This window comes from Pezoporus wallicus, unplaced genomic scaffold (genome assembly GCF_028554395.1).
Source record: "Pezoporus wallicus isolate ANWC-B61680 ecotype Strahan unplaced genomic scaffold, APGP_CSIRO_Pwel_v1 contig_9591, whole genome shotgun sequence".
Taxonomy (NCBI): domain Eukaryota; kingdom Metazoa; phylum Chordata; class Aves; order Psittaciformes; family Psittacidae; genus Pezoporus; species Pezoporus wallicus.
Window position 1 is genome coordinate 222,672 of NW_026637080.1, and position 25,744 is coordinate 248,415.

At 47.1% G+C, this 25,744-nt stretch overlaps 1 protein-coding gene across 2 annotated transcripts in view; it reads right to left on the reverse strand.

Annotated features, from left to right (window-relative positions):
• Positions 1–852: 852 nt before the first annotated feature.
• The window catches only part of MED12 (mediator complex subunit 12), a 36,372-nt gene continuing 11,480 nt past the window's right edge, over positions 853–25,744 (reverse strand). Inside the window, exons 13-44 of one of the 2 annotated variants that reach the window (XM_057403175.1) lie at positions 25,223–25,452; positions 24,674–24,754; positions 23,750–23,923; positions 23,328–23,472; positions 22,283–22,401; positions 21,996–22,139; positions 21,072–21,235; positions 20,683–20,814; positions 18,792–19,019; positions 18,449–18,593; positions 18,033–18,153; positions 17,270–17,371; positions 16,472–16,585; positions 16,047–16,210; positions 13,011–13,190; positions 12,758–12,829; positions 12,298–12,458; positions 12,041–12,202; positions 11,844–11,955; positions 11,511–11,600; positions 10,974–11,083; positions 10,406–10,541; positions 9,971–10,132; positions 9,060–9,437; positions 8,582–8,732; positions 8,173–8,378; positions 7,619–7,699; positions 7,180–7,397; positions 6,437–6,599; positions 3,525–3,701; positions 3,288–3,369; positions 853–1,281 (exon numbers count right to left, since the gene is read on the reverse strand). In XM_057403175.1, the coding sequence (XP_057259158.1) occupies positions 1,238–1,281; positions 3,288–3,369; positions 3,525–3,701; positions 6,437–6,599; positions 7,180–7,397; positions 7,619–7,699; positions 8,173–8,378; positions 8,582–8,732; positions 9,060–9,437; positions 9,971–10,132; positions 10,406–10,541; positions 10,974–11,083; positions 11,511–11,600; positions 11,844–11,955; positions 12,041–12,202; positions 12,298–12,458; positions 12,758–12,829; positions 13,011–13,190; positions 16,047–16,210; positions 16,472–16,585; positions 17,270–17,371; positions 18,033–18,153; positions 18,449–18,593; positions 18,792–19,019; positions 20,683–20,814; positions 21,072–21,235; positions 21,996–22,139; positions 22,283–22,401; positions 23,328–23,472; positions 23,750–23,923; positions 24,674–24,754; positions 25,223–25,452 (4,748 nt within the window). In that variant the 3' untranslated portion in view covers positions 853–1,237. The remainder of the gene's footprint in view (positions 1,282–3,287; positions 3,370–3,524; positions 3,702–6,436; positions 6,600–7,179; positions 7,398–7,618; positions 7,700–8,172; positions 8,379–8,581; positions 8,733–9,059; positions 9,438–9,970; positions 10,133–10,405; positions 10,542–10,973; positions 11,084–11,510; positions 11,601–11,843; positions 11,956–12,040; positions 12,203–12,297; positions 12,459–12,757; positions 12,830–13,010; positions 13,191–16,046; positions 16,211–16,471; positions 16,586–17,269; positions 17,372–18,032; positions 18,154–18,448; positions 18,594–18,791; positions 19,020–20,682; positions 20,815–21,071; positions 21,236–21,995; positions 22,140–22,282; positions 22,402–23,327; positions 23,473–23,749; positions 23,924–24,673; positions 24,755–25,222; positions 25,453–25,744) is intronic. The other variant, XM_057403176.1, reaches the window with a different exon arrangement.

The following is a 25,744-nucleotide window of genomic DNA, read 5'->3' on the forward strand; positions in this document are numbered from 1 at the left end:
ACTAGAGCCTCAGCATCCCTCCTTCCTCTCCGCTCCCTAACTTGCCTTCTTGCTGTGGCCTACCCTACAAAACTGTTATGTGCCCTCAGACTAAGATCAAGGGTAATTTTTCAGTAAGTCTCTGTGAACCTCACCCTATCCCACAAAAATGGGACAGAAGACATTGGTCAAGAAAAGCTACCAGGGGAACTACAGGTCAAATGGTCCATAAGCAAATTGCTGAGGAAGAACCAAAGAGAGAAGAAAGGTGGTTTCCAGGTTCCAACAGACAGCAGGAACAGCGAGCACTAAGCTAGAGCAGGCTGCTATAGAGACAGAGGTATGACTCCATGGCAGCATGCTGCATTAGCCAGGTCGAAGTTGAGAATACAGCATGTTACCCATCCAGACAAAGCAGTGTGGCTGTCAGGAAGGAGTGAAGAGAGGAGCTTTGGTGCCTGTCAGCAAAACTGTGCTGTGAAAAGTGCTGTGAGCACATTTGGTCTGCAGCTCCTCCTAGACTGCAGAGGTACCAACCTGAGCCTCAGTACCTGCTGTGCCTGGGAAGCTAGGTTTGTCAGGGCTCAGAACTACCCTGCAACGCAAGTCCCTCTTTGCTTTGTGCCTCTGTCCTGGTGGAACATGCCAGCAGTAGAACTCTGGAACATGCAAAGCCTTGCAAGCGCATGAATGCCAGCTCATGAAACAAACACGGAGGAAGGGTTTTCTTTCCCAAGCCAAACTATTTAGCCATTCACAAAAGCTGAAAAGGCATACATTAGTTCTACTGGGGAAAAGAGACCATGCGCAGAGGTGCTGCGGGGCTGTACTGGGTGGAGTGCTGAGGAGCAAAGGCAGGTTCTGAACACACACTTCTTTTGCAAAGTAAGCTCTCTGTATTCATCCAAGAATGTCTGCAGTACAGGGTTCATCTGGTATAAATAAAATACAAAATTTTACAATGTCTTAATCATTATTTTAACAAAAATACTAAAAACTGAGTAAAAACTGAAACTAAAGTGGGGAGGGAGACGATGAGCCACAAGGGATCTCCATAAACATCTGTAGAAATTGGATAGTAAAAACACTTTCTCTGTACAACAAAACCATCTTCTTGGCACCTCCCTGTGCGACAGGCAGCAGCAGCACTGGCCACAGGACAAAGGTTGCGCCAGCCCCAGCTTGAGGGTCAGGCTGGAGAGGCTGTGTGCAGTCCACAGTGACGTCTGCCTCCTGGATCAGGCTGAAGTGCCACGGATCAGTAGCGTCCAAATGGGTTGTTGTTCTGCTGTGTCTGTGTATCTGTTGAGGTCAAGACAGGCAGTCACAAGGTCTGGTTCAGGAAAGAGACCCCTCTCCCCATACCACCAGCACCAAATGACAAGCATTTCACAGGCATGAAGTATGACCTTTATGGCACTTTCTGCTCTGCTCATTTCTCTGAGCCTTGAGGCAGCACCACAGTCAAGACCCACATTCCTTGAGGAAGACACAGATAATGTGCCAGTCCTGATGCTGAAGCTCTTCCAGAAGCAATCTCCCTATCCCTTGTGGTGGAACTGGTGCACCATCACAAAACCCTGAGAGGTGGCAGCGAGCTGGGAGGGTGAGTCTGGGGATAAGTTCTTTCTGATTTGGAAAGAAAAACCAGCCTATAAGATTCCACAGCACCTGCAGGCATACAACTGCTCAGCCAGTATCAAACACCCATCCTGAGGCACACCCAGAAATCAAAGCCAGTGAAGGTTTCAGAGACAACCATCCTAGCCCTCTGTCAGTACCTCGGTACAAATAAAGTAACATGCTAAAGGACTTCCAGATAGCACAAAAAGGGCAGGAAACACGGTAAAGTTGTATTCAAGAACATCATGAACTTCCAGACTGCTGGGACTGATGTTTCGTGATGTACAGTGCTCACAGGATGCTCGAGTACTGTCCTGTTACAATGGAACTCTGTCAGTCTTTCCTGAAACCCCATCAGCACACTTGATCCTAAGTCAGGTTAAGTAAAAGGAGACCAGTGTAACCTGGTTAGCCTGCTTTCCTTCTCAACCCTGCTGGACAATAGCACATTCAGAGATACCCTGGAGTCTCCTAACAGAGTCTATCCTGGGGCCAAAGTATTCTTGTGCCCCTCTTACAGGCTGTTCTTGGTTTATGTCCTGCTTTCCACCCTATCCCAGACACTACAGATAGGAACTCCAGATGGAACTGATACAAACCCATTGAGGAAGCATGGAAGCTGCATGCTGACACATGGCCCATGTAAACCAGCTCTTTGCTGTACAGAGAGTATACAAATATATGGCTCTTCTGCTAGGATACATTTGGATTCCTATATGAGGTCTTGCTGTACCTGAATGTCCTGGCTGGAATCCTCACACAGACTTGTGGTTTGTGAATCAGACCAGTGGGAAACCCAGCACTTAAAACTGCTGCTTTGGGAAGGGTGGTTTTTTTGGTCACAAGGACTACAAATTTTTCATTAGGGGACAAGTATAAGTGCAATTTCCAAGTCCCCATTCCACACATTATTACATTTAGCACAGCCTCACACTTAAAGCACTGCAAAACCCCTGGCAGTCCTTTTCTGGGCATTTTCATAGCATGTCTACCATTTTTATGGCAGAAAAGCCAGCGAGGTGACAGTAAAAGAGCAGGCCATTCGGAAGGGAACAGCACAGACACTGGGTTCTGGTTCTTGATTCCCCAGACAGTAGTTCAATGCAGATTATAGGAATACAGTGCCAGACTGAACACCATCTATGCCATTACCCTGTCTCTGCTGGCAGCCACAGAGGCCCACATAACACTGCAAACACAGCAAGCATGCGGTAAGACTTCCCAAAACACCCTCCCTGCCTCCAAGAAGTCTTGTCATGATCACAACATGAACACAGTATCCCTGGGTCATCCACCAAGTGAGTGCTCCCCAGGATTACAGCCTCCTTGTGCCACTTGGAGGTCATCAGCAGCAGAGGAAATACCTCTGGATGCCTTAAAGCTCCAGACTGTCTCCTTTCAGGTAAGCTCCGTGGTAGTCCCTACAAAGGCTCAGCTCCCTCATCCCTCTGCAGGCAGCAGCAGGAGCATGTGTAAGGCTGCTCACAAGTTGGCAAGTACTGCCTGCCCAGCTACTGTGTTCCCTTGGGCCAGGAGCTCTAAGTCCTGATGCCACCTCCCTGTCAGCATCATTTGTGGCCTGAGATGGACAGTCTGGCTTGGTCTTGCTTCTCTACACCAGGGTACCTACAACAGAAAACAGTGGAGAGGAGACAAGAGACAGGATCAAGAACACTAAGGCTTACTGGAAAGCTGCTGCTGGAGCTGTCGAACCAGAGCAGCTGTCTGCTGCTGCTGCTGTGTCTGCTGAAGGCCCTGGCGCTGGAACTGCAAAGAAAGAAGTGTCATTATAGCCACACCACCAGGCTTGGCATACACAGAGCCCTGGGAAGTGCAGGGGAGGGGGAAGGGGGGATGCAGGTGGAGCACTGCTGGCTTTGTACTGGACTATCATGTCCCTCTGCCTCTGAGCAAACACTCACAATGGGCTGCTGGGGGGGAAGAGCCTGCATCCCCAGCCCTGGGGGCTGGCCCTGCGCCTGTGGCTGAGGCACTGTGGAGACCTGGGGTTGCTGCTGCGGCTGGGGTGGCTGTGGTTGTTGCTGCTGCTGCTGCTGTTGCTGCTGCTGCTGTTGCTGCTGTTGCTGCTGCTGTTGCTGCTGTGAAGACGAAAAGGGACCATCAGGGAAGTGTCTGGGCAATACACACAGCAACAGGGCACAGGAAGGACTGAAGGAGGAAGGATGTTCCATGCAGTAACACAACCCTCTTACATCGGTTTCTCTACAGGTACCTAAATTACCCAAATTTCACGAGGACCCTGACCTGGGCTGGGAAATGGCAAGAAATACAGGGACAGTAACAGGAAAGTAAAGCTTTTCTGCAAGATTAGATACTGACAGACAGCAGGAAGAGAGCTACAAGTCTACTGGTCAGCTGGGGAATGACCAGCAGCAAACAAGAAACCAAAGAAGAAAACTAAGAGCTACCTCAGGAGGTCAGCTGGCTCCTCCCCTGCCTCCTGGGTAAGATCAGCAATAGTGGCTTCACTGAGTATTTGCCCTGACCTGCCCTCAAAATTTTTCCAGAGGCAGCAACAATGCTCCTATAACCTCCCTACACAATCCACTGCAGGTCACACGTACTCTACTGTTTTCCCTAACCTCTACCCTGACTCTCCAGTGTTATGACTGAAGACCGTTTCTTGTCCTCCAGCCAAGGCACAATAAGGGGGGGGGGGGGGGGGGGGGGGGGGGGGGGGGGGGGGGGTTGGCTTTTTTTTTGAAGACAAGAACTTTGGAGATTTTCCTCTCCTCTTGTCCCTCCCCTCCAGCTCAGTGCTCAGCTATTTCAGCCTTTCCCACCTCAGTTACATTCCCCAACTCCTCGATTTATCTTGCTGCCACCCTTCTCTGCCCCTCACACCAGCCAGTGCTGCACTTCAGTATAAGGATGCAAATAAAACTGAATGCAGTGTTTCAACCTAGATGTTGACAGAACTAGTTATGGTGAGAAGAATATTCAGCATGTTGGACTTGGAGTCAGAATATACCTCCTATTCCTCAGCGTTTTAAATTTCTCCTAATTTTCAGACATTTCTCCCACCTGCCAAATGTAGTTTTGAACTCTAGGTCAACAGAGAATTTCTAGCAGATCTAGAAAACCACTAATGATATCACAGAAAACCACCATGGGGATGCTAGGTACAGTCTCAACCACTGGCTCTAAAGGTTAAGGTTCAAATCTTGAACAGACTCAGAAAACAGACAAAAATACAATCAAGAGAAGGGACAGTATTTTATGAAGAGGTTAGAAAAACCTGGACCTATGGAAGCTGCAAGTGCTGCTTAGGAATACGTTGGGTAAACAGCAGAGAGAAAAAGGAGCCAGTAAACAGTAGGACAGAGCAGACAATAATAGCTGGATACAAGAAGCAGTCACAAATGCATTGAGGCTTGGATCAAGGATTAAAAGGCAAAAGGGAATGAGTTTGTAGAAGAGCCTCTGAATTTTCATCTTAAACCAGCTTGGCCACTTAGGTTCTTGAAATGGATGCTATGACTTGGGTTCAAAAGAAAGTACATGGCTGGCTAAATGAGCCAGGATACCTCTCCTGACTTCACATCCTACCTTCTTGCAACAGATGACTACCAACCCATGCAAGACAAACCAAAAGGCCATCTGTCCTTTCTACAAGCTACTGCACCATGACAGTCAACCCAAGCACCAGGAGTCTGCTCTGCATCTGGTATACCTCTGATAACACAGCAGGAGACCCAGTAACAGGGGAGATTTTGTGCACTCCACATGTTTTTTAAGCATCCAAGCGATGTCAGATAAAAGCTGAAGGTTTACATGAAGTTCCTGAGCTAGGAAGTGTGAGCAATTTGTCTGGGACATGTTTTTTTCCTAACTATGACTGATGGAGAATGCTTAAAGAAACCAAGTGAATAGTCAGTGGTGCTACTCATCAAAAGCACTAAAAGCTGCTGACCACCCTATGGTCAGTCTCTTGCTCAGTGCAAGGCAGCAATTCTCAAATACTGTGCTCTCTGCAGGAACCACTGTCTCACCCAGGTCCCTCTCAGAACACAAAGCCTTAGCACTCTGTGCCATGTAAAGTCTCCCCATATTCTACAGGTTTGCTAAACCTTGCAACTCACCAACTAACCAAACTGTTCCTGTGTTTCTGTCAGTTCATTACATTTCTGTAACTCCAAGAAATGTATTCATAGTTGTACATCATATAAGCATGTAATGTTTGTAAGACCATAATGCAAATCCATGGAATACTCATGTCTGTTGACACATGCCTCTGAACTTCTTCAAATCTAAAGCTGGGTCTAAAAAGCTCACTTTAGACCAGTTTTTCACCATCCACTGTTAGATGTGCAGTACAAGGACTGATTCACACCAGATTTCCTGCCACTGAATACTGCAACCAGTGTTTAATCTTGTGAAAACGCAGCTGTAGCCCTAAAAATGATCTTGTAAGGAACAACTCTATGTCTTGTGTGGGCAGGGGGATTTTCACTTTGTTTCTAGCTCTTGCAACATTAACAGCTAGCTTTCTGTGCAATCTTACTGGCTCAGCTGGAGGAGGAAGAGGTGGCGGCAGGCCACAGGGGACTAAGCAGACCTTTACTGCTACTAACTTCCCTTTGGCTCATGCTGGGTGATTGGCAAAAGGCAGTGCAGCATGTGTCTCCAGCCCAAATGGCCAGTTCTAAGGAAGGAAGAACCAACTAGCAAATTGTTACAGACAGGCCTGAACAGAGCTGACATCGTTCCTGACTCAGAGGGGCAGAGCAGAGTGTCGCTGATACAGAGGTAAGCAGCTCTGAGCAAGCCTCCTCCAGGTCCAGCAGCCTTTCTGTTGTCAGCAACCACTCACCCTCAGCATCTGCTGCTGCTGTTGCTGCTGCTGTCTCAGGTACTGCTGCTGCTGCTGGTCAGGCAGGATCTGGCTGGGTCGAATTCCTGAGGGGACTCCTTGGGGACCCAAATGGTTCATCCCACTCATCATGGGGGCCTGCTGTATTGACTGGTGAGGAAACCTGCAAGAGAAAAGGACAAGCTCATGGAGTAAAACACTGATGGGTGGACAGCTTCTTTAATCCAAACCCACCTTCTGCCATCAATAAGACAGCCCAAACAGCCCCTTTTGCAACCCATGCTGCCTCTCTGCAGAAAGGTGAGGGACTCCAGGGCCTCTCAAGGGTTTCAACCAACCTGTTTTTTTAGAAGCCCTAAGTAACAGCCCTTGGCCCCCTTTTCTGCAGGTTTCCATGCTGGATTTATGCCTGCTCAGGAGCATTGTAAATCCCATATCCAGCCCTTTGATGGTGATCTGCTGGTTATTAAAACCAAAACTATAACTTTCTCAGGTAATCTTTCTCATACTTCCCAATACCACTTTCTCTGGCTGCTAACACTGTCTCCTGCCTGCAACTAGCATCTCCAAATTTCACCCTCTCTATTTCTTTCCAGGACTGAAAGCTAGAGAAAGATGTCCCCCTGAGGGCACAAAGGACTCAGATGCTGTGAACTAAGCATAGAGAACAGGCTCTTCATGAATTGCTGTTAGGGCTGTCTGAGGAAATACAGCTTACTAACATCCATTAGGGTGGGAGGTACCTCTGTGTATTGCCCAAGGTGTGCCCATAGCCAGGAGCTTGCTGGTGTACGTAGCCACTTGGTCTCTGCTGCATCTGTCTAACAGGATCCACCAGGGCAGGATTAGAGCTGGGGTGGGAATTCTGGTAGGGCTGGCCAGAGTAGGTAGGAGGTACCATTGTGCCTGACTGAGAGGGATGCTGCTGAAGGCCTATGTGGGAGACGTAAGATGTGTAACCCTGAAATGAAACAAAAAAGCCTTTTTCAGTCATGGGGTCAAAGGTACAAAAGAGATCTGGGACAAGAGGACATCAGCCTCTTGCAAATACTATCACAAGGCTGCCCATCTCTGGGATTCAGATTCACGATGCTCAATAAATGAGAATTTAGCAGCAGAAATGAAGATGCTGCCCTGTGCTGGAGTCAGATGCCAGTCTTACCTGTGGTCACTGCCACTTACCTGGGAGGGCTGCAGTGCTCCATAGGATGGGGTTGGAGCCATCTGGCGCACAGGCTGCTGTCCCATTATGCCTTGGCCCTGCTGGAAGGCCACAGAGAAACACTTTTTTCAACATCTCCAAAGGGCAGGACATTGCTGCTGTCTTTTGGGCAGCTCCCACCAAACCAGACAAGTAGTTTCATTGCTAAACGTATGCGGCTGCTGCACAGCATGCAGATGCCAGTGACTTCTGCCTCATCCCAGCCTGGGACAAACAGGCCACTAACATCCCTATCCCTCCATAGCCAGGATGTGGTGTGCCCCTTTCACTGCCACAGATGCCCCCATGCACCACAGTTACAGCCTCCACCGTGTTAGTGACATGGGCCCACAAAGCAGGTGACACACACAGTGCTGCACCAGAAGAAAAGACAGAGGAGACACCAACTTTTCAGACAGAAACAGATAGGGTTTGAGAGCTCTGGCTAGAAGGGACAGCTACCCCAGCAAACCAAACAGCTTGGGCTTGCTGTACTGTGGGGTCTAGCAACAGTAAGAGCACAGCACTGACTTACCAACTTTGCTTGAAGCTGCTGTCTCAGTATCTGTCCCTGGGACACTGGAGGCTGCTGTCTGTACACTGCTGGCTTGTAAGAAGGGTCAATGCCCATCATGCTCCCCATCCCTGGAGGCAGTACACCACTATAGGGAGGACGACTCTGAACTAGTTTCCCCAGTGGCATGCGTACAGGTCTGTAGGATGTATCTAGGCGAGGGCCACCTGCAAGAGGAAGAGAAAAAGGCTGTCAAGTTCCATGCTATTGCTGATCCAGAATGACTGCTCATCACTAGACACATGACAGGAAAAGTGGGAGGGAGATGTAGGGGAAAGTGGAGGGACCTGCATAGGACCATCTCACAGAAATGGTTCTTACAAGAGGCTCCCAAAGAAATGCAATACACTCCTGTCTCCTGTGCACCTACCTGCTGGAAGAGGCTGATTCTGGGCATAGAGACCCACTGGTGATTGCCCATATGCCAGCCTTGACATAGTGCTTCCTGACTGGTGATGCAAGAGATCTGTAGGCATACCAACTCCATATGAAACCCCTCGGCTAGGGCCCAAAACAAAATCCTGCAAAGACAATGAAGGAGTAAAAGATCAATGTCCACTGGGAATTCACAGACGGATGAAGAGTATGAAATGGTTGCAAAGTCCACAGGAGGAAGCCCAGGACGCTATCTGAACTGGGCAGCCTTCTTCCCTCCCACCAGGTATTAAGGAAATGTCTCCTCTGCTGCAGGCTAGAGAGTGGGACAGAGCTCCAGCACTCCCAGCTGAGAGGAAACACACCCCATCTTCACCATTACACCACACTCAGACTTCTCAGGAAGAGAGCTCTGTGGGAGTGCTCTGTGACCAGGAGATGGGGAGGCCCATAGCTGTTGGGCAGTCAATTACCTCAGTTTTGCTGGCAGATTGGTTGCGTTTCTTGGTTTTGCTCTGTTTCTTCTTGCGTTCTTCAGTAGAGGTGGCAGGATTGGAGCTTGTTTTATCAGCCTTGGCTGGTTCCGCTGCTTTCTTCTCCGGCTCTAAAGCCACAGGTGTAGGAGGCTCTTCCTCTTCAGGGGGCAGTGGCAACGGCTCCAGGTAGTAACTGCGGGGCTTGGGTTTCAAGTGTGTGTGGTACAGAAGAAGCCTCTGCTGCTCCTCAAACCTAGACACCTTGCGATCCACCCGGACTGTCCCAAACCACCCCCAGGAGAGGGGGGCCGAGTGCTTTAAGCCCTCAAACAGATCCCAAGGGGAAATCTTCTGCTTTGTAGAGACTTGCAAACCCTTTAAAGCAAAAGAGACAAGAACCTCCAAGTCCCTGTTGTTTCTCCTATGAGGGTACAGGAAACTCAATGCTTTCTTCAGGCTCTACTCCATGTGTCTGAGTAAACAACCTGAGCCCTTATTAATGGTCCCTGCTCTTCCACATGCAGTCATTTCTAAAGACTTTCATCAACAACTGCAAGTCTTCTTCATCCCATCTCTGCCAGTCTTCTGCACACTGGTACTGCCCAGTAACTTACATGACAGATTACAGGTTTCTCTTTATGCTTTATATAGCCGTAAGTATAAAACCAAAGTTTAAATAGCTTCTCAAGGCCATAGCAGCATTTACCACTGAGCTTTAACACCCAGCTTTGCCCTTTTTGGGCATGGTCATGTGCCAACTTGTCTGTGTACAGATAGCCACTTCAAGCTCAACAGGCAACAAGGCGCTACATACAGAGGCCTCTCAAGCTTTGTAGACTCAAGGCATCAGAGGACAAGGTGACACCTGCACTCGAGAGCTATGATGCAGACAAAAAGGCTTCACTAACCTCCTTCTTGAAGATGGAGTCAAATCCAGCTATTTTATTGCCTTTAGTATCAATGAGGGATCCCTGAGGTTCACAGGTGATGACATCTCGGGTCTGCTTGGGAAGTGGCAGTAGCTGTCGCACCTTCTCCAGGCTGTCAGATTGCCGGTCCCCCAGCTCTTTCTGCACAAGTGGAATAGAGAAGACTTGAATAATTGCTTAGGAAAAGTCATCCAAAGCCCATCTGTGCCACTTGTTTGGTGTCAACTTCCAACCCTGCAGTACCTCGCACCTTTTCACCCTTCAGCCCTACAGAGCCATTGGGGTCACCCTCACTGCTTCATCTAAACAGCAGCAACAGGACAAGTACCATTTGTGAGACCCAGGTAAATCTGCATAGCTTGTCAAGCACTACACATCACACACTGCTTCCCATACAGGGTTGGTGTCCCTCACCCTGAGTTTCTTGACAAGATTCATGTATGCCCGCTTGTTCTCCTCCATGCTGCCCTGAGAAATGCTAGACATATCAGCAGCCAGGGTGCCGTTGATGAGGACACTCAGCATGTCCAACACAGTGGTGAAGAGTTCACTGTTGGTGAGAGCAGAAAGGTCAGAGCCACCAAGAAGCAGATATAAAGCTTCTATCATCATAGTAACACCAAACATTACTAGATTGCCAAGAGTCAGAAGTGCCAAGCACTCTTCAGACTAACCTGCCACACTAATCCTCCTTTTGCTTATTCACCACAGGGTGTTCACCTTTGCGTCAAGTGCAGTATCACAGATTAAGACTGGTCTCCTGTCTATCCATTCAGCTTCTCCAAAAAACAGCTCTCCCCTGCTTACCTCTGTGCAACTGGAAATCCAAATTTGCCTGCTATTACTCTGAAATCTCTTTTGGCTGTCACAGTGCTTCTGAAAAATAATCTACAGAGACAGCTAGCTCACATAAGAAAAGGGGCCATGCTAACAACTGCCTCGCTTGAGAAGTGCATGGATCAGAAGTCAGACAGAAAGTTACTTGTTTGACTGCATGTCCACAGTGCCACTGCTGATGATGTCCAAGAGAAGCACAGCCCATTCAGTTGTCTGCTGTGTACTGCGTTGAACTGTGTCAAACATTCCTCCCACCTGGCAGAGAAAAGTAATTTAGTCACAAGGAGACCATGAAGAAATACTACAATTTAGAAGTGCGAAAGGATCTTAAACCAGAGCAACTCCTGTACTACAACAACTCCTCCTGAGAGCTGAACCAGACTGAAGTCAGCAGGACAAACCTCAGATGCAAGTAGTAGTGCTATGGAATGCAAAAGCATTGAAATGGGAAGGCACATCAAAACAGAGGCCAAGGCTGTGGATTTCATCCTGGCAAAATACAGCAAAAGAGTTTTTCCATGCACCCAATCGCACTCAGAGCTCAAGACCCAGAAGCAGCACAAATGCCTCTCCTGCTTCCTTGCCTCAGAACATATATAGCCCCCTCCAGCGTGTGCCTGCTCCAGAGAAATGACAGAAGCAGGCAACTCTTCATCCCATATGGTTTGGTGCAACTGCTCACCAAATTCAGCCGCAGCTTGAGGGCCTCGTGCATCAGCTGCTTGGCTTTGCAGTCATCTTGGTACTGATCTTCCCGCCAATTCGTTACTATCTATGAAATGTACAAGAGAGGACAGGGCTCACAAACTGCATGCTCGAGCTTATAAAGAGCTGTTTGTGCTGCCCACTGTTCAGTGACAGAGGTGGTCAGCTCAAGCACCCCATACCAACCAGGCTAAGATCTTTGCAGCGTTGAGCATGTAATCAGACAGACAACATCCCTGAGGATGTGCCCAATAGCCTTGCTGGAGGAGCAAGCCCTTAAGGGATGCAAGGGGAGAACCAAGACACCTACCTGCTGAACCTGGCTGTATAGAGAGGTGAGGAGGCCTTCACGCTGCTCATCTTGTCCTTTCAAGCATGTTAGCACCAGTGACAGAAATGGCTGCTGGCTTAGGAGGGACATGCTGCAGAGAGAACAGAGCTGCAGCTATGCTGCCAGGCTGGGGGATCAGCACAGCAAGCATTGTCTGCCCCTTCCCCAGGACTCACCTCTTCTGCTTCTGGCGGTCCCGCTCTTTGCGGGATGATGACCCCAGATGTTGTCCTTTCTCCAGTTCTTCTCCAGCAGCTTTCAGCACGTGGCCCTGCACTGATGTTGGAAGCTTGGCAATCAGGGGGGCCACCAGCCACACACCTGATCTCTCCAGGGAGCTGTGACAACATAGGAGAGAAAACCAGTTTGCCATCCAACATACGATTCAGACTTCTCTATATACAAGGCAACTGCATACTGGGACTACACCTACCTGAGGATGGGTTTGGATTTGTTACTGGCAGGCGTAGCACTTGCTGAGCTACTGATATTGTTTACTCCATTGCCAGCACAGCTAGCAGAGCTGGTCTCTGCTGATTGCTGGAACACCTCAATGGTGGCTTTGGCTATATTTTCTAACAAGGAGTTCATCTCCTGGAGATAGGAAAGAAGAGATAGCAAAGTCCTGCTCTGAGAGCACCCACTGACAGAGCTTGCACAATTCAACTCAACTCAGTATAAAGCCAGTTTGCCAACTTCCCCATGTCTGCTGCTTTTCAGGTCTCAGACTCATTGCATCCTTCTCATGCTTTGCTTTTACAGGCCTGACACACTCTTAGTTTAGTTTCTCCCTATTCCCACTTCTGCCAGGCCACCTCCCCAGCACCTCGTAAGTAGCCACTTCAACACTGGCAACACACATCCCTCTATGGTCCCTCTGAGCAGGAACTCACATTGTTTGTTGTCTGCTTGATCATGAGCTGCAGCTCCAGTGAGGACTGCCTCATGGTCCACTGGTCCAGATTCTGCAACACACACGTGCATACTTCATGAGTCCTTACCTCACATCAAGCTACCTCAACCCACACCTTCAGCTCCTGTAATAATGAATGTCAGACCCCTCAGACGGCTGCATTTTGGACAACCCCACTCTAATGCTACATCAGGCAGTTACTAGGACACTCAGATACTGCCAGGAGCCTGTACCTGCAAGATGCGTTTAATCCTCTGGCGCTGAGGATTTTCTCCTTCCTCATTGTCCAGCAGACGGTGTGGGTAACAAATCAGCTGCATCAGCCTCTGGGCCTGTGTGCTGCTCAGGACAGGATCCTGCAAGTCATTGCTGTCTTCACAGAGGGACTTCAGACATCGCTCACCTACCCACTCCTGCAAGACGAAGACGGAGTCAGCACAGACAAACTGATGTCTGACTCCAAACTGGCGCCTCTGCTTTCAATTTCAGAGAGATGCAGGGAACATAAACTCATAAAAACCTTATTAGTGTGCAGTTATGCCTGATAATCATTTCTCTTCATTAACTGTACTATCCTTATTCAGCAGGCATCAGGCACAGCACAGCAATCACAACAGAGGAAACATCGACTTTGACAAGTCAGCAGTAGTGAAACACAGTAGCTGCTCTTTCTTTTGGTAAAATATTGGTGTGATTTAACAGTACAGATTCCCTGCCATGCCCAGGCTCCATCGACACTGCTGCTTGAGCTCAAAAGATCAGAGCTGACTGCTTTTAATTATTTGGTCTATTTCCTGCACAACAAAGCCCTGGAGCTGTCCTATGTTAAGAAATTCAGGGCTGCAGCTAACACTATACTAGGACGTATCTTACAGAAAACTACACCCCTTAATTCACAAATTGTGATGGAAAAAATACTCCATCCTTAGTAAAAAAACAGTGACTTTACTTCTCAAAGCCTGGATGGGGAAACAACAGACTGGACCCAAGTTGCTTACAGTCACAAATCATGAGAAGGTAGACAGAAAACTGTCAGCCTCTCAAATCCAGTTGGTACTCCCTAAATGTACAATAAAGGCAGCAGTTTCCAAACCAAACACGGGGTAGGTGTTTCTTCACACAATTTACAGTTAACTGCAGCACTTGTTACTGCAGGATTTTTTCACATTAAAAATCAATTAAGCAAATTCATGAAATTTCAATCTACACAGGACTGCTACACAAGCACTTCTGCAGCTGCAGAGCAAGCCTGATCAGAGAATTCTTCCACTGAGAAGTGACAACTACAGGAGAAAGGATGAGGACCCAGTTCATGAAGCACAGGTGCTGGTGCTAAGCCTAGAAAGCTGGGAACAGCCCCTCTCGCCAGCAGCCAGCATGCTAAGCACTAAGTAGAGCACAAAGACTGAAAAGGCTAAATCTCTGGTTTCAGATCTTTGTGAATCCACAGCCCAGAACTTCAGCTTCATCCCAGATGAAGTCTCCACTTTGCAGTACACATGACCTATTGCATATCCAATGCCTACTGCATTTCTTCCTTTAGTGTTGCTACACCATAACCCCTTGAAACTTCTCTTCCTTGCCTACGTAATATGCATATCCTTGGGAAGACCTTTTATGTCACTTGTTCAGCTTCCTGCAAGGATTCAGACTTCATCTCTAATCCACTTTATTGGTATAATCAACTACCATCTTCAACACTGAGGGATCTCTAGACTCTCTCTGCAGTATTTCTTCACAAAACAGGCACCTCTGTAGGCTTTATAGTACCGAAAAGGCCGCTCATCCGTCTCTTCCCAGGAGAGCACTATGAACACAGTCTCTGAGCACTATGGACAACCCCACCATTCCAATTGCCAGATTTGAGTTAGCACCTTTGACTCAAGCCTCCCTCTTGGTTCCCGTGGTGGTTTATCACAGCTCTATGAAACTAACCTTTTCAAAAGGCCAGTCACAATTATGCTTCTTCATTTAAACAGGGCTAAGGGCAGAGCAGCAACTGAGTCATAATCATTTGCACCTAAGAAACCTTTTCTGCACCCCCTCATGATGCTCCTTTTCTGCACCCCCTCATGATGAAGTCTATTACAAAATATACACCTGAATATGTGATGCAGCATTTTCTGAGCTTCAGAAATCACAAGCCACGGTTTAAGTCACGCTAGACATTCCAGAATTGATAGTGTGAGTCCTGCAGCATCCACTGGTCACACTGGAGGTGGTAATATTAAATGCATCATTTTACCAGCCCTTTCCAGCTGTAGGAACCCTGCAGCTCTGGCATGATTTGGTGGTACTTGCTGCTGCATATTGTAATGCTCACTTCTACATAACTAGTCTCGCCAACAGTTGGTATGAATAGTGATACCTGATACTGCTCTTCCCTCGTGTACAAACACACTCTCTTTCTACCTACTATGAGTCCTTCCTGCATAGACTGGGACCAGCAAGTATCTATCACTGCCAACGCTGAAAGCCGCTTTTCAGTAACACCAAGTATGTTGAATTTATGCTCATAAATAGGTGGCTCCAAATCTTCTTTGGTGGGCTGGGACACCGCTATATAGCTAGCCAATTAATGAACAACACTGTCACAAAGCACAAGGACAACACAGCACTAATGTGTTGTGTTTAGACATTAGTAATAAAGAATATAGGTTTTAAATTGTAACTCTGCATCTTTCCTGTTGACAAAATAAATTTACAACCAAGGACAACCTGCAACACCCATTTTCATACAGCCGCTCCATTCTGCAACCAAGTACCTTATTAGCCAGGTTTCAGTTCCTCAAATGTCAGTTTTCCACAGAGGAACAGAAACACTGATACTGTCAGATTAGGCTAAGCAAAAGATTTTTGTTGTTGTTCCTTTAATTAACTAAACAGGGCACTGCAAAGTCCAGGGATACATTAACAGTCTAGCTGCAAGCAACACTTCAGCTGCATTCTGAAAGGCACCATTTATGATTTCAACAAACTGTCTTATCTTCTTTGACTCCAGCAGACATCTCAGCAAACCACTCCCAGCATTCCCCTTGTACATGAGCCCTGTGCTGTTGCCAAAGCAAAGGGGATGTGCAGTCCTTGCATACTGCAACACCCAATTCTGGACAACTGCTTGTCCCTCTGTTTTTTGCTAATAGTGAGCAATCCTTTGCACCATCACGTGGCAGAAGCTTCTCCACATAAGTACATCCCATATGATTGGATTTGGCAGGTATCTCACTGCAGAAGGGGAAAGGACAAATCTAGAGAGGGGACAGACTCACCTGTTGACATATACTCCTTAGTACATACTTGGCATAAATATCCAAGCTAGCTGTTTCTACAGTTACTACCCGACCACCGGACTTCCTGGCACCCAGTTCATCATCCATGAGATCATCAACACCTCCAAGGTGGGAAAAGCCAGAGCCTTTCAGTTCTGCATCTCCTGCAAGAAAAGCACAAGTGTCACTTAACCACCAATGCTAAACCCAGACTGACCCACAAGGTATCTTGAGCTTTTAAAAACTGTCTCTGCAGCTAACTGATATGAAGCACATTTACAGCTCAACCAAAGGGCTTCAGACAAGCCACATATCCACCAAAACAGATCTCCTCTGGCCTATACAGCCAAATGCATGAAATACAGTGCCTTTCTCCCACCCCCTAAAAAACCTTCTGAGAGGTTCAGGCTAACACAGGTACACACCCAGAACAAAGACAGCCTTCAGCACTGCAAAGACCGCTCCATCCACAATCCGGTTCTGGGAAGCTGCCAGTAAGTGACGGTCACAGGAAGAGCGAATTCCCACTGTGGGTTTGTCTGCAAAGAGGACAATGAGGAAGGGCAATACCCAGCAAGAGAGTAATCCAGAGCTGCCTGAATTATATGCTAGCCAGTACCTCAGAATCCAGCTCAGAGGCAAGTCCTTTTCCAAACTTTAGCATGGGGTCCATTGAACTAAGTTTCATGAAGTATAGTGCCAACCACGAAACTAAACCATGATAGCCAAATGGGGAGCAGTGCCTGTGGCACAAATTCAAGTTCAAACACTACCCTAACTGGATTACAGGCTGGGTTTTGAGATCTGAGCTATCAGGATACTGACGAGGAGCCAAAACCAGAGCTTCCTGGACTGTTTCCAGACAAAAAGGGAGCGCTGTAAAATGGCAGCTTCTGGCACCAAGTTAAGAAGCTATACAAAGCTCAAGACAAAAAAGAAGTGATCACTACTCTAATGGTTTAGTGACAGCAAGGCCACCTCTACTGGCTGGTTTCCTGCCTCCAAGACCTCCTCTTCCCCAACATGCCTGGATACCATGGAATGACATAAATGGAAGGATATTCTTCTTTGTTCTCTGCAGAAAGTAGTTTATCAGGCTTTGCCTGCTTAATTGAAAGCAAGCAGGTTATGATCTCTAATCATAGGACCAGTATTTCTTTTCTTGGGGTGCAAGAGCCTCAGTACTTTCACAATAAAGAAAGGTTCTACTTCCATTCACTTACTGCCATCCTGCTGGCATGGGTTCAGCTGTGGAGTCTTAAACAGATGGAGTAAGATCCGGCAGGTCAGGCGTGCTCCTGGTTCTGAGTCCTGTTCACTGCAGGCTATGTAAAGAGAACAGTCCACTGAGATTTCTTAAGCACTGGAACACTGACTCTCAATCCAAAAGCTATTCACAGTGCACTGCCCTGAAGCAGACAGTTGTATTTACAAATATGGAGCATGTGCAGCAATTAACATGCAAGTGAGCAAATCAATCAGTATTATCCCAAATGACATGCACTGCATTCTGCTTGCTCCATCTTCCCAACTTCACCCTGTCAGAGTCTGAGTATTGCAAACCCCTGGGCAAAGCTAGGAAGGCAGAGTAAAGGCAGAGTAACTCAGGTGCTGTAGGCCCAGCTGGTCAGCTGGCTGCTCTACCCAAAATGCTAAACTGAACCACATCAGCAGTGGGAGGATTACTACTGGAGTTCACAGCCGAGTACGCTGGTCAGAGAGTGTGGCTGATCACACCTCTCTGTGCTTATTTCAGCTTGCACAAAAAACTCCAGAGAACAAGACACTGAAAAACGTCAGCACAACCAGTTTTTGATAGAAACCAAAAGGCCAGAAACTCTCTAAAGCAAAAAGCTCAATTCTTAAGTACCATCCTACAAAAGAAATATTGGAGTCATGTTTCACAACTATGGAGATCACAACGTACCCTTCAAGCACAGGCCAGAACTGAGACTAAAGACCAGTTTTCTGCAGGGATGCACTTACCAGCATTGAGGAGTGAGGGGATAGCAGCACAACGAATCAGGTCCTCCAGCAGTAAGCACTGCCGGGCAATGAGAATGGCAACAAAGGTGGCCAAGGAATCATGGAAAGATAAGTCACTGACCTGGAAGAGAGGATACCAGCGAGTGATCACAACAACTTCTGCCTCATTCCCTCTGTCAGCAATTCCTCAGCTTGACTAGGAGCTGGGGGGCAGAAGGACCCATAACCCCAGGTCAGTGTCCATGAGCAGCCCAGGCTGCAAAAGGTGTAACACCAAAAGGTAGCCCTGGTTTTCAAAGCCTTTCCCCTGTCCTCAGAAGACAAAGCCTCCATCCCTTGTTCATTTCTGCCTTCTCCCACGGGATCCCTCCACTCCTGCTTCAATTCCTTTTCCCCTTTTGAATGTTTGCACTTGCATCAACATTGCAGAGGAGATCATTGAAGCCACAGGTCCCATTATTGGAGGAACAGCACAAAGCTTTGAGCACACCCAGCCACTCAGCGCTTAGAGACTTGCAGTAGCCAGTTAGCTCAGCACACAGGATAGCAATGTCGTTCACCCTGGTAAACAAACAATGAAAAACAGAGGGTCAACTTTGCTGCTCATGCATGCCATCAGGTCAGTGATTCTCTAAGGGACCCCAGCCTTTGCTCCTTCTTCCTCACACCTCAAGATAGCCAAGGAATGGCTACTGGCTTTCTTATCCTCACCTACAGATTTTACTATCTCAATAGAACCGTGCAAGTTCTGCCTCTCACCTGTCTGGGTCGTGATGTCCCACACACACGTGCATAAGTGCATTACAGACAAAACTGTAGCGGTTGGCTGGGTTTTCATTGAGGCTCTTGCCCAGGTTGGTGTATGTAAAGTTATGAGCAGATGGATTTTCAATAGTGTCAATCATGAACTCTGGTTCCCATAGCATGTTGGAGTCAGATGGCTCAACATTGCAGTAGATTGTGTTCTTCACCTTGGAGCAGAAGTCACTAAACAGGACAGGAAAGATGAGGAATACAAAAACATAAGCTTCTATTGAACTCTGGTAAGTAAAGCAACCCTGTGAAAGACAAGTCCTCCCTGGGCAAGAACATGGGAAACTCAAGATCACTATGTACCAACAAAGCCGCAGCCAGAAGAGTGAAGCGGGTCTTTTGTTGCAGAAGCACCTGGAAGTTACCTGTGGACTGGATGAACGTAGCATAGGACTGGCTATTACAGTTCAGACTGGGGAAACACCTAGCTCAGCCCCTGGTGTCAGAGCAGCTGATGCCCAAAGAGTTTAAGAGCAAGGCAGGCACACGGCAATACTGCTCCAGCTTCCTTCACCACCCTGCTGCAATCTAGGGCTCCCAGATGCTCAGAATTAAAGATAATGCCCTCCTCAACAGATCTTCGTGAAAATTTGCCCACCTACTTTTAGAATCCCATAAATTTTTTACATTCACGACATGGAATGAGTTCCATGATAACTATGAGAACTATGAAGTTTATTCTTTTGTTCTGAACCTACCATTTGTTATTTACCCTTCATTGCTTTTTGTGCTTATATTATAAAAAAGGAACATCCAGTTTATTTTCCATATCAACAGGAATTTACGAACTTCTATCATTCCCCTTGATCTCCTCTTATGTGGGGAGGAGATTCAGTTCCTCATAAGTAAGTCCTTCCAAACTTCTGGTCATATATCCATCCTCCTTTGGGCCTAACTTCATTTCAAGCTTTTTGGAGTCTATTGCCCCAAACCACAAGTCATGGTGTACCATGACTCAGTGATCTAATGATGCTCTCTGATCTGATCTCTGTTGCTTTCCAAACAGTACCCAATATTAAATTTGCATTTTTGACCGTTACTGAACACTCTGATACTCTCAATTCTGTATCTGTTAAAGCTCAGACAGTAGCATATATCCATACCTACAGAGTTTAGAAGGGGTCAAGGACAATCCTATGTGCAATTATTTTACGCTTAACTTCATCTGCCAGTTTATCACCTTGTCACCATCACTGTACCCTACTACAACAACCTGCAGCCACCCTCTCTTGCTACATGCTGAATAACAGTTACATGAAAAGTTTTGATGTAGCCAATCATACAACTTCCAATAAGGAGAACAGCATAAGCACTAGCAAAGTCCTCAGGACTCCTCAGGAAGGGATCACCCTCAAACTATTAACTTCTTCCCATTCCTTTGCTTCATCTCTAACCTACTGGCTGCCTGCTAGAGGATATTCCTTTTCATCTGTGGCCACTTACTCTAAAGTCTTGCTGAACAACTTTTAGGAATTCAGTCAGACTAAGATGAGGTTTCTCCTTTCTGTATGCGTGATGAACTCTTTCAAAGAACTCCAATGCATCTGCAGCCACAGCACACACTCACTTACTGCTCGGTCATCAGTTTGGTAGGAACTGACCTCTCTACTTCTATGCTTTAGGAGTGGGGTAAGAAAAGACCTGTGTAGGTACAGAGCACTACTGAAGGCAATGTACTAAAACAAATTTGACAATACTACCTGTGAAACAGCTGATACTTCAGCTCCCCATTGAGAGGATCTCAAGGATAACCCCATCAAACAAGAGTACAAGCAAAGCTTAAGCCAAGGTTCTACACTGGTCAGCACCCACTGCATCCCACCTGGCTCATACTCACCTAAAGAGCTCCCCAAATTTACTTTTGAGGTGACTGCAGGAGGTATACAGGTCATAGAGATAGGCCAAGATACAGCGCTCTGCTGAGGAGCCATCTGAGCGGTTCATGCCATGTTTCACCACCCCGCACAGACTGCATAGAAACAAAAATAACTGCTGCAGGGACACAAGCAGAAAATCTGAAGGAGTAACCTCATTACACAGATATCTTCCTGACCTCACAGCAGCACTCAATGGGCAACATATCCTGCTCCCCACAAATTCCATGAGCTGAACTTCCAGACACAAAGATGCTGCCATTTAGGAAGGATACAGATATATCCCTGCCCCTTACAAGCCACCAGAAGATACACTGCTTCCTTCCACACAGTGAGGGGAAGATTCCCTTACCCTTCAAAGACTTGAGCCATCTGGTCCTGGTTCAATATAAGGCAGGAGTGGTAGTGTCGCAGCACAGCCACGATGCACAGGCACAAGCTGGTAGTGTAGCTGCCAACAAGGTCGGAGGATTTCAACAGCAGTTCTGCCTCCACCACGCTCAGTTCATTCAGCAACTGCACTCAATGACAGAAAAACCCTTCAACAGCCACAGGGGTAAGGTATGGTCAGAAATGGAGCAAGCACACCACACCAGCCTATAGGACCTGCCAGGAAAGGGACCGGCAGGCACTCTGTGTCTAGAGATGTACCCCTGAAACAGTTGGCATGCCATACTTGAGCAATGTCTCACTCAGACAGTACCAAGGGCTGTCAGTGCGAGGGTATCAGGGAGCGACTGGGATATGGCCACAGATAGTAGCCGGAAGATTGTTTGGTACTTCTACGCTGAGTAAGTCTCTATCAAGATCCCTTTTTAAGGCTAACAGCCTTAATTCCATCAGCAACCATAGCAAGGCTTCGAGACACCTGGCACAGGCTGCAGAAACAGCAACAGGATTTTAGCAGGATCCAGAAGGCAGCCTGCGCTGCCATGTGCCAAGGATCCTGCCAGGGCAGCGAGGTGGGAGAGCTGCTGGAGGCAGACAGCTGCCTTCTCACTCAGCACAGGGCCTTGCTGCAGCCAGGCACAGAGATGCAATGCAAGTCCTTTGGAGACAACCCTGAAACCTCTGGAAGAATAATCCTCAGAAAACAACATGTAAGACTACCTGCCACAACCTATGCTTAACAGCTGTAGCCCAGGAGCACTGCAAGGACATGACACAGGTCAGAGGGTCACCAACAGTTCCAGAAGTCAATCTATTGCTGCACAGATCTGCTGTCTTTCAGGCTGATGAGCCCTGACCCGGAAAGCATTTAAGGACACTGGCTTACCTGGATGGCAAAGTCGATGAGACCACTGATATTGAGTGAATACTCCATCAAGTCAAATATGAACTGCACATGCTGTACCAGAGGCAGGTGGTATGACATTCCCAAGGCAAAGCTGGTTATCTGTTCCAAGACATTGCGAGATACCTGCAAGTGCAAGAAAACACAGTCTCCCCATGAAGAAGTCACTCAGCAGGCCCATCTCCCTTTCCCTCCAGGGAGCTGCTCTAAGTAACGTGAAGGAACACAGTCAGAGCCCAAGAAGGACAGCAGTCCTGTAAATTTCATACCTGAGATGTGACTTGGTGCTGATCAAAGTGAGAAAGGTGCTGGAACTTTGCAAAGATATCTTCAGCTGTTGGGAATGCTTCTGGTTTGCTCTTTTTCCTCTTCTGGCCTTCCTCTCCACCTACCAAAGTTGGGAGGACCAGAAAACAGTATTAGGTGACCCTTCTCATCAGAGGAGGACTAGACATCAGCCATTAGCACCTGTCAGTCCCTTAGCAGGATCAGCCCCTGCCATGCAGCATAGCCAAAAAGCCCGAGTCCCACACCTTAGGCTGATAAGGACTATCCTGAATTCAAAATAATAAACTGCTGAGGAAGGAACTCCTAACCTGAGAATGACAGGAAGGTTAATATCTAATTTATCCCAAGTGGCAGGTGATGGTACTCTTTGCAGGCAAAAATACTTTCTCTCCATTTAGACATTCACTAATTCCCTGAGGACAGATGTTCTGTATTGGAGAAGTTCAGCCTCCAAAGTTCTCTGTTAAGAGCACCCCATCTCTTTGAAAGAATCATCTTTCTATCACATTTCAAGTTACCTTTCAAGAACCAGACCAAAAGACAAAAGAAAAAATTGTAGCCAGATTCTCAGCCAATGAAAGTCAGAGGCTTTCTATGGGTCCTGACACAGCTATCCAAATTTCCCATCCAGTGTATTTAGCATGTGCCCCAAGCATAATGGCATGCTACATTTAACTTTGCTGAATATGCATAGGCAAAGTCCTCTTTACTTCTTGTGCAAGCATCTAAATGGAAGACTAAAGAAAATCTGAAAAGGAGGAACCTTTGGCTAGGGTCTCACTCTGAACAGACATGACTTACTGCTCTGCTGAAGAAAAGTGGCTTAATAAACAGATATTGTCAGCAGGAAACCAATCATCTCACTTGCTGGTTAGTATGTCTGGGAACAGAGCACCATTCCAGACTCTCAGTGACTGATTGAGTTTACCAGTCACTGTAGATTATATAAAATCCTTTCACTGCAACCCAAAGGAGACAACTCAACTGGAAAGATGCTTCCACTTCAGAGGCTCAGACTCTACTAACCTGTCTCTGCAGTGCTCTTTCTATTTAAGACTTTTAGAATGTCTTTGGTTATTTTCTTGATCGTATGCCGAGCATCATCCCGTTGCTTTCCAACTCCAAAAAGAACTACCAGCCGTTGGTTACACTCGTGACTGCATGATTCCTCCTAGAGAACCAGAAAAGGCAACTGCATTAGCAACTACAAGCCTGAATGCTTTCACCTTGGTTTACATCTTCATCTCTCAAAGGATGAAGAAAGCTTCATCTTGAAAGTTGTTCTGGGTATAAGCAAGGAGACATCTTAAGTAGCACACCTCCTGCAGCAGTGCAGGAAAGCATAACTGCTCCTTACCCACCCACAGCAGTACTGCAGGGAAACCTAGCAGTCTCGTGAACAGAGCACAAGGCAGCAACAGGGGAGGGATTATGAGCAGGTCTCGTACCTGAGGAATAGGAAAGTGTGTTGCATACTGGATGTGCCGAGGCTGGTCATACAGGGATGCTAACATTCCTTCCACAGACTTATCCTTCAGCAGAGGCTTTGCTTCCTTTTCAGGATCTGGTTTCTCAGGGGAAGGGCTGGCTTTAGATTCACAATGCATTGGAGGAGAAAACATCTAGGGAGACGTAACAACAAGAAAAGGTAGTTAGGGAACATAGTCATGCAACAGTGAAGACTGCTGAAGGAAGGTACACCTAACTCAGGTCTAAAAAGGAGCAGGAAGAGAGAGAGTTGGAGAAATATCCAGTTCTTAGGGCAATGACCAAGGCAATGTGCTAAGACACTATTCCCATTTCTGCTTCTGCTCCATGTTGCATACCAAGTTAAAAACAATGGGGTATAAGTAACTATGACTTCATATTTTGGGAACCACCTCTATAGAACAAGCAAGGACCCCGGGAAAACCACAGAAAAGCCACAGCTCTGTACATCACACCTGCCTAACATATCTTGGAAGGCCAGAAATGGCTAGAGGAATGAAGGTACTTGGGGATTTTTCAAACACCACAAGTTATTTTTATTGTTAAATGCTTCAAAACATTCTGCAACCATGATCTTCATCAGGGACTGCAGAGACAGGACAACGGGTGATGGGTTCAGACTTAGAAAGGGGAAGTTCAGGTTGGAGGTAAGGAAGAAGTTCTTCCCTGTGAGGGTGGTGAGGCACTGGAACAGGCTGTTCCAGGTTGGACAGAGCCTTGGGCACACTGGTACAACCCTGACACCTCCAGCACACCGGAACAACCCCGTCACTTCTCTGGCTCTACAACAGAGAGGAAACGCACAAAAGCGAGGCACCTGCTGGCCTTGACTACCACATACTGACCTACTTACTGAATAGCAGGCAGAAAATGCAGAAACATACCGAAAAGTCTGTTTTCTCCATGTCATCAAAAAGCATGCTGGAGTTGTGGTCAATGTCAATGGGCTCAGAAAGACCTGTGTCCTGGGAAGAAACAGAGCAGCTTTAGAACCTGGTGATGTACCAGGAAACAGGAGAATATTTATTTAACACAGCACTTTAAAGGAACAACACTTATTTAATAGTTGGCGTATTGCTGTCACTTGGACAGTGACAGCAATATGCCAACACACTCATGGGGCTTCAACCCAAGTTGAAGCTTAACACACTGCAAACATCATGGACAGGCCTCACACAGCACCTGCTCTGCTCTGAGCAGTGCAAGATTTTCCTGTCTACCCCTTTACATTCTGCAGGCCCTTTCCAGCCACTTAGGACATAGCTTTCTACTTTTGAAACTGAAATGCTAAAGGAATAGGTTGGGGAAAGGAGAAGCATGAGTCACTTGTACATCCTCCAATAGATAACAGCAAAGAGGCTGCAAAGCTAGTAAAACCAGGCAAGCACAACACAGGGTCATGTTGAGGAGGGCCATGATGCTTGTGCTTTCACCTCTAGCTTGATGCCACTGTTTCCTTCTGTCTCCTTCCTGTCATGCTCCTCAGCAGGGTCATCAAAGGGTGAGGGCGGGCGAGGCCCATGAGAATCCATAGCAAGGTCACCCCGGGAGATGAGTGTGCACATGTAGATGTTGTGAGAGAAAACATCGTGTCGGATTAACTCACAGAACAGCAGCACCAGGTTAAAGAACTCCACCTTCTCATTTTCCTTCCCAGGATCAGCTGAAAAGGACAGCACAGACAGTCAGGGCTATCAGAAGTCTTCTGCAATGCTAAGCAACAGCAGCCACCTAACCTAGGACTAGAGAAAGCATTTCCAGAGATCTCAACATAGCGACTGATAGACAGTTGTGAGATTACAGCAGGGACTAAAAGCAGAAAGTTCAGTTTCAACAGATAGCAGTTAAGTAAGTCAGAAGCTCTCCAGTTAATCCCTCAGGCCAGATGCATAGGACTTCAGCCTGGAAGTGCCATTTCTGGGTGTACAAACCAGCATCATTAAGAGTTGGTAGTA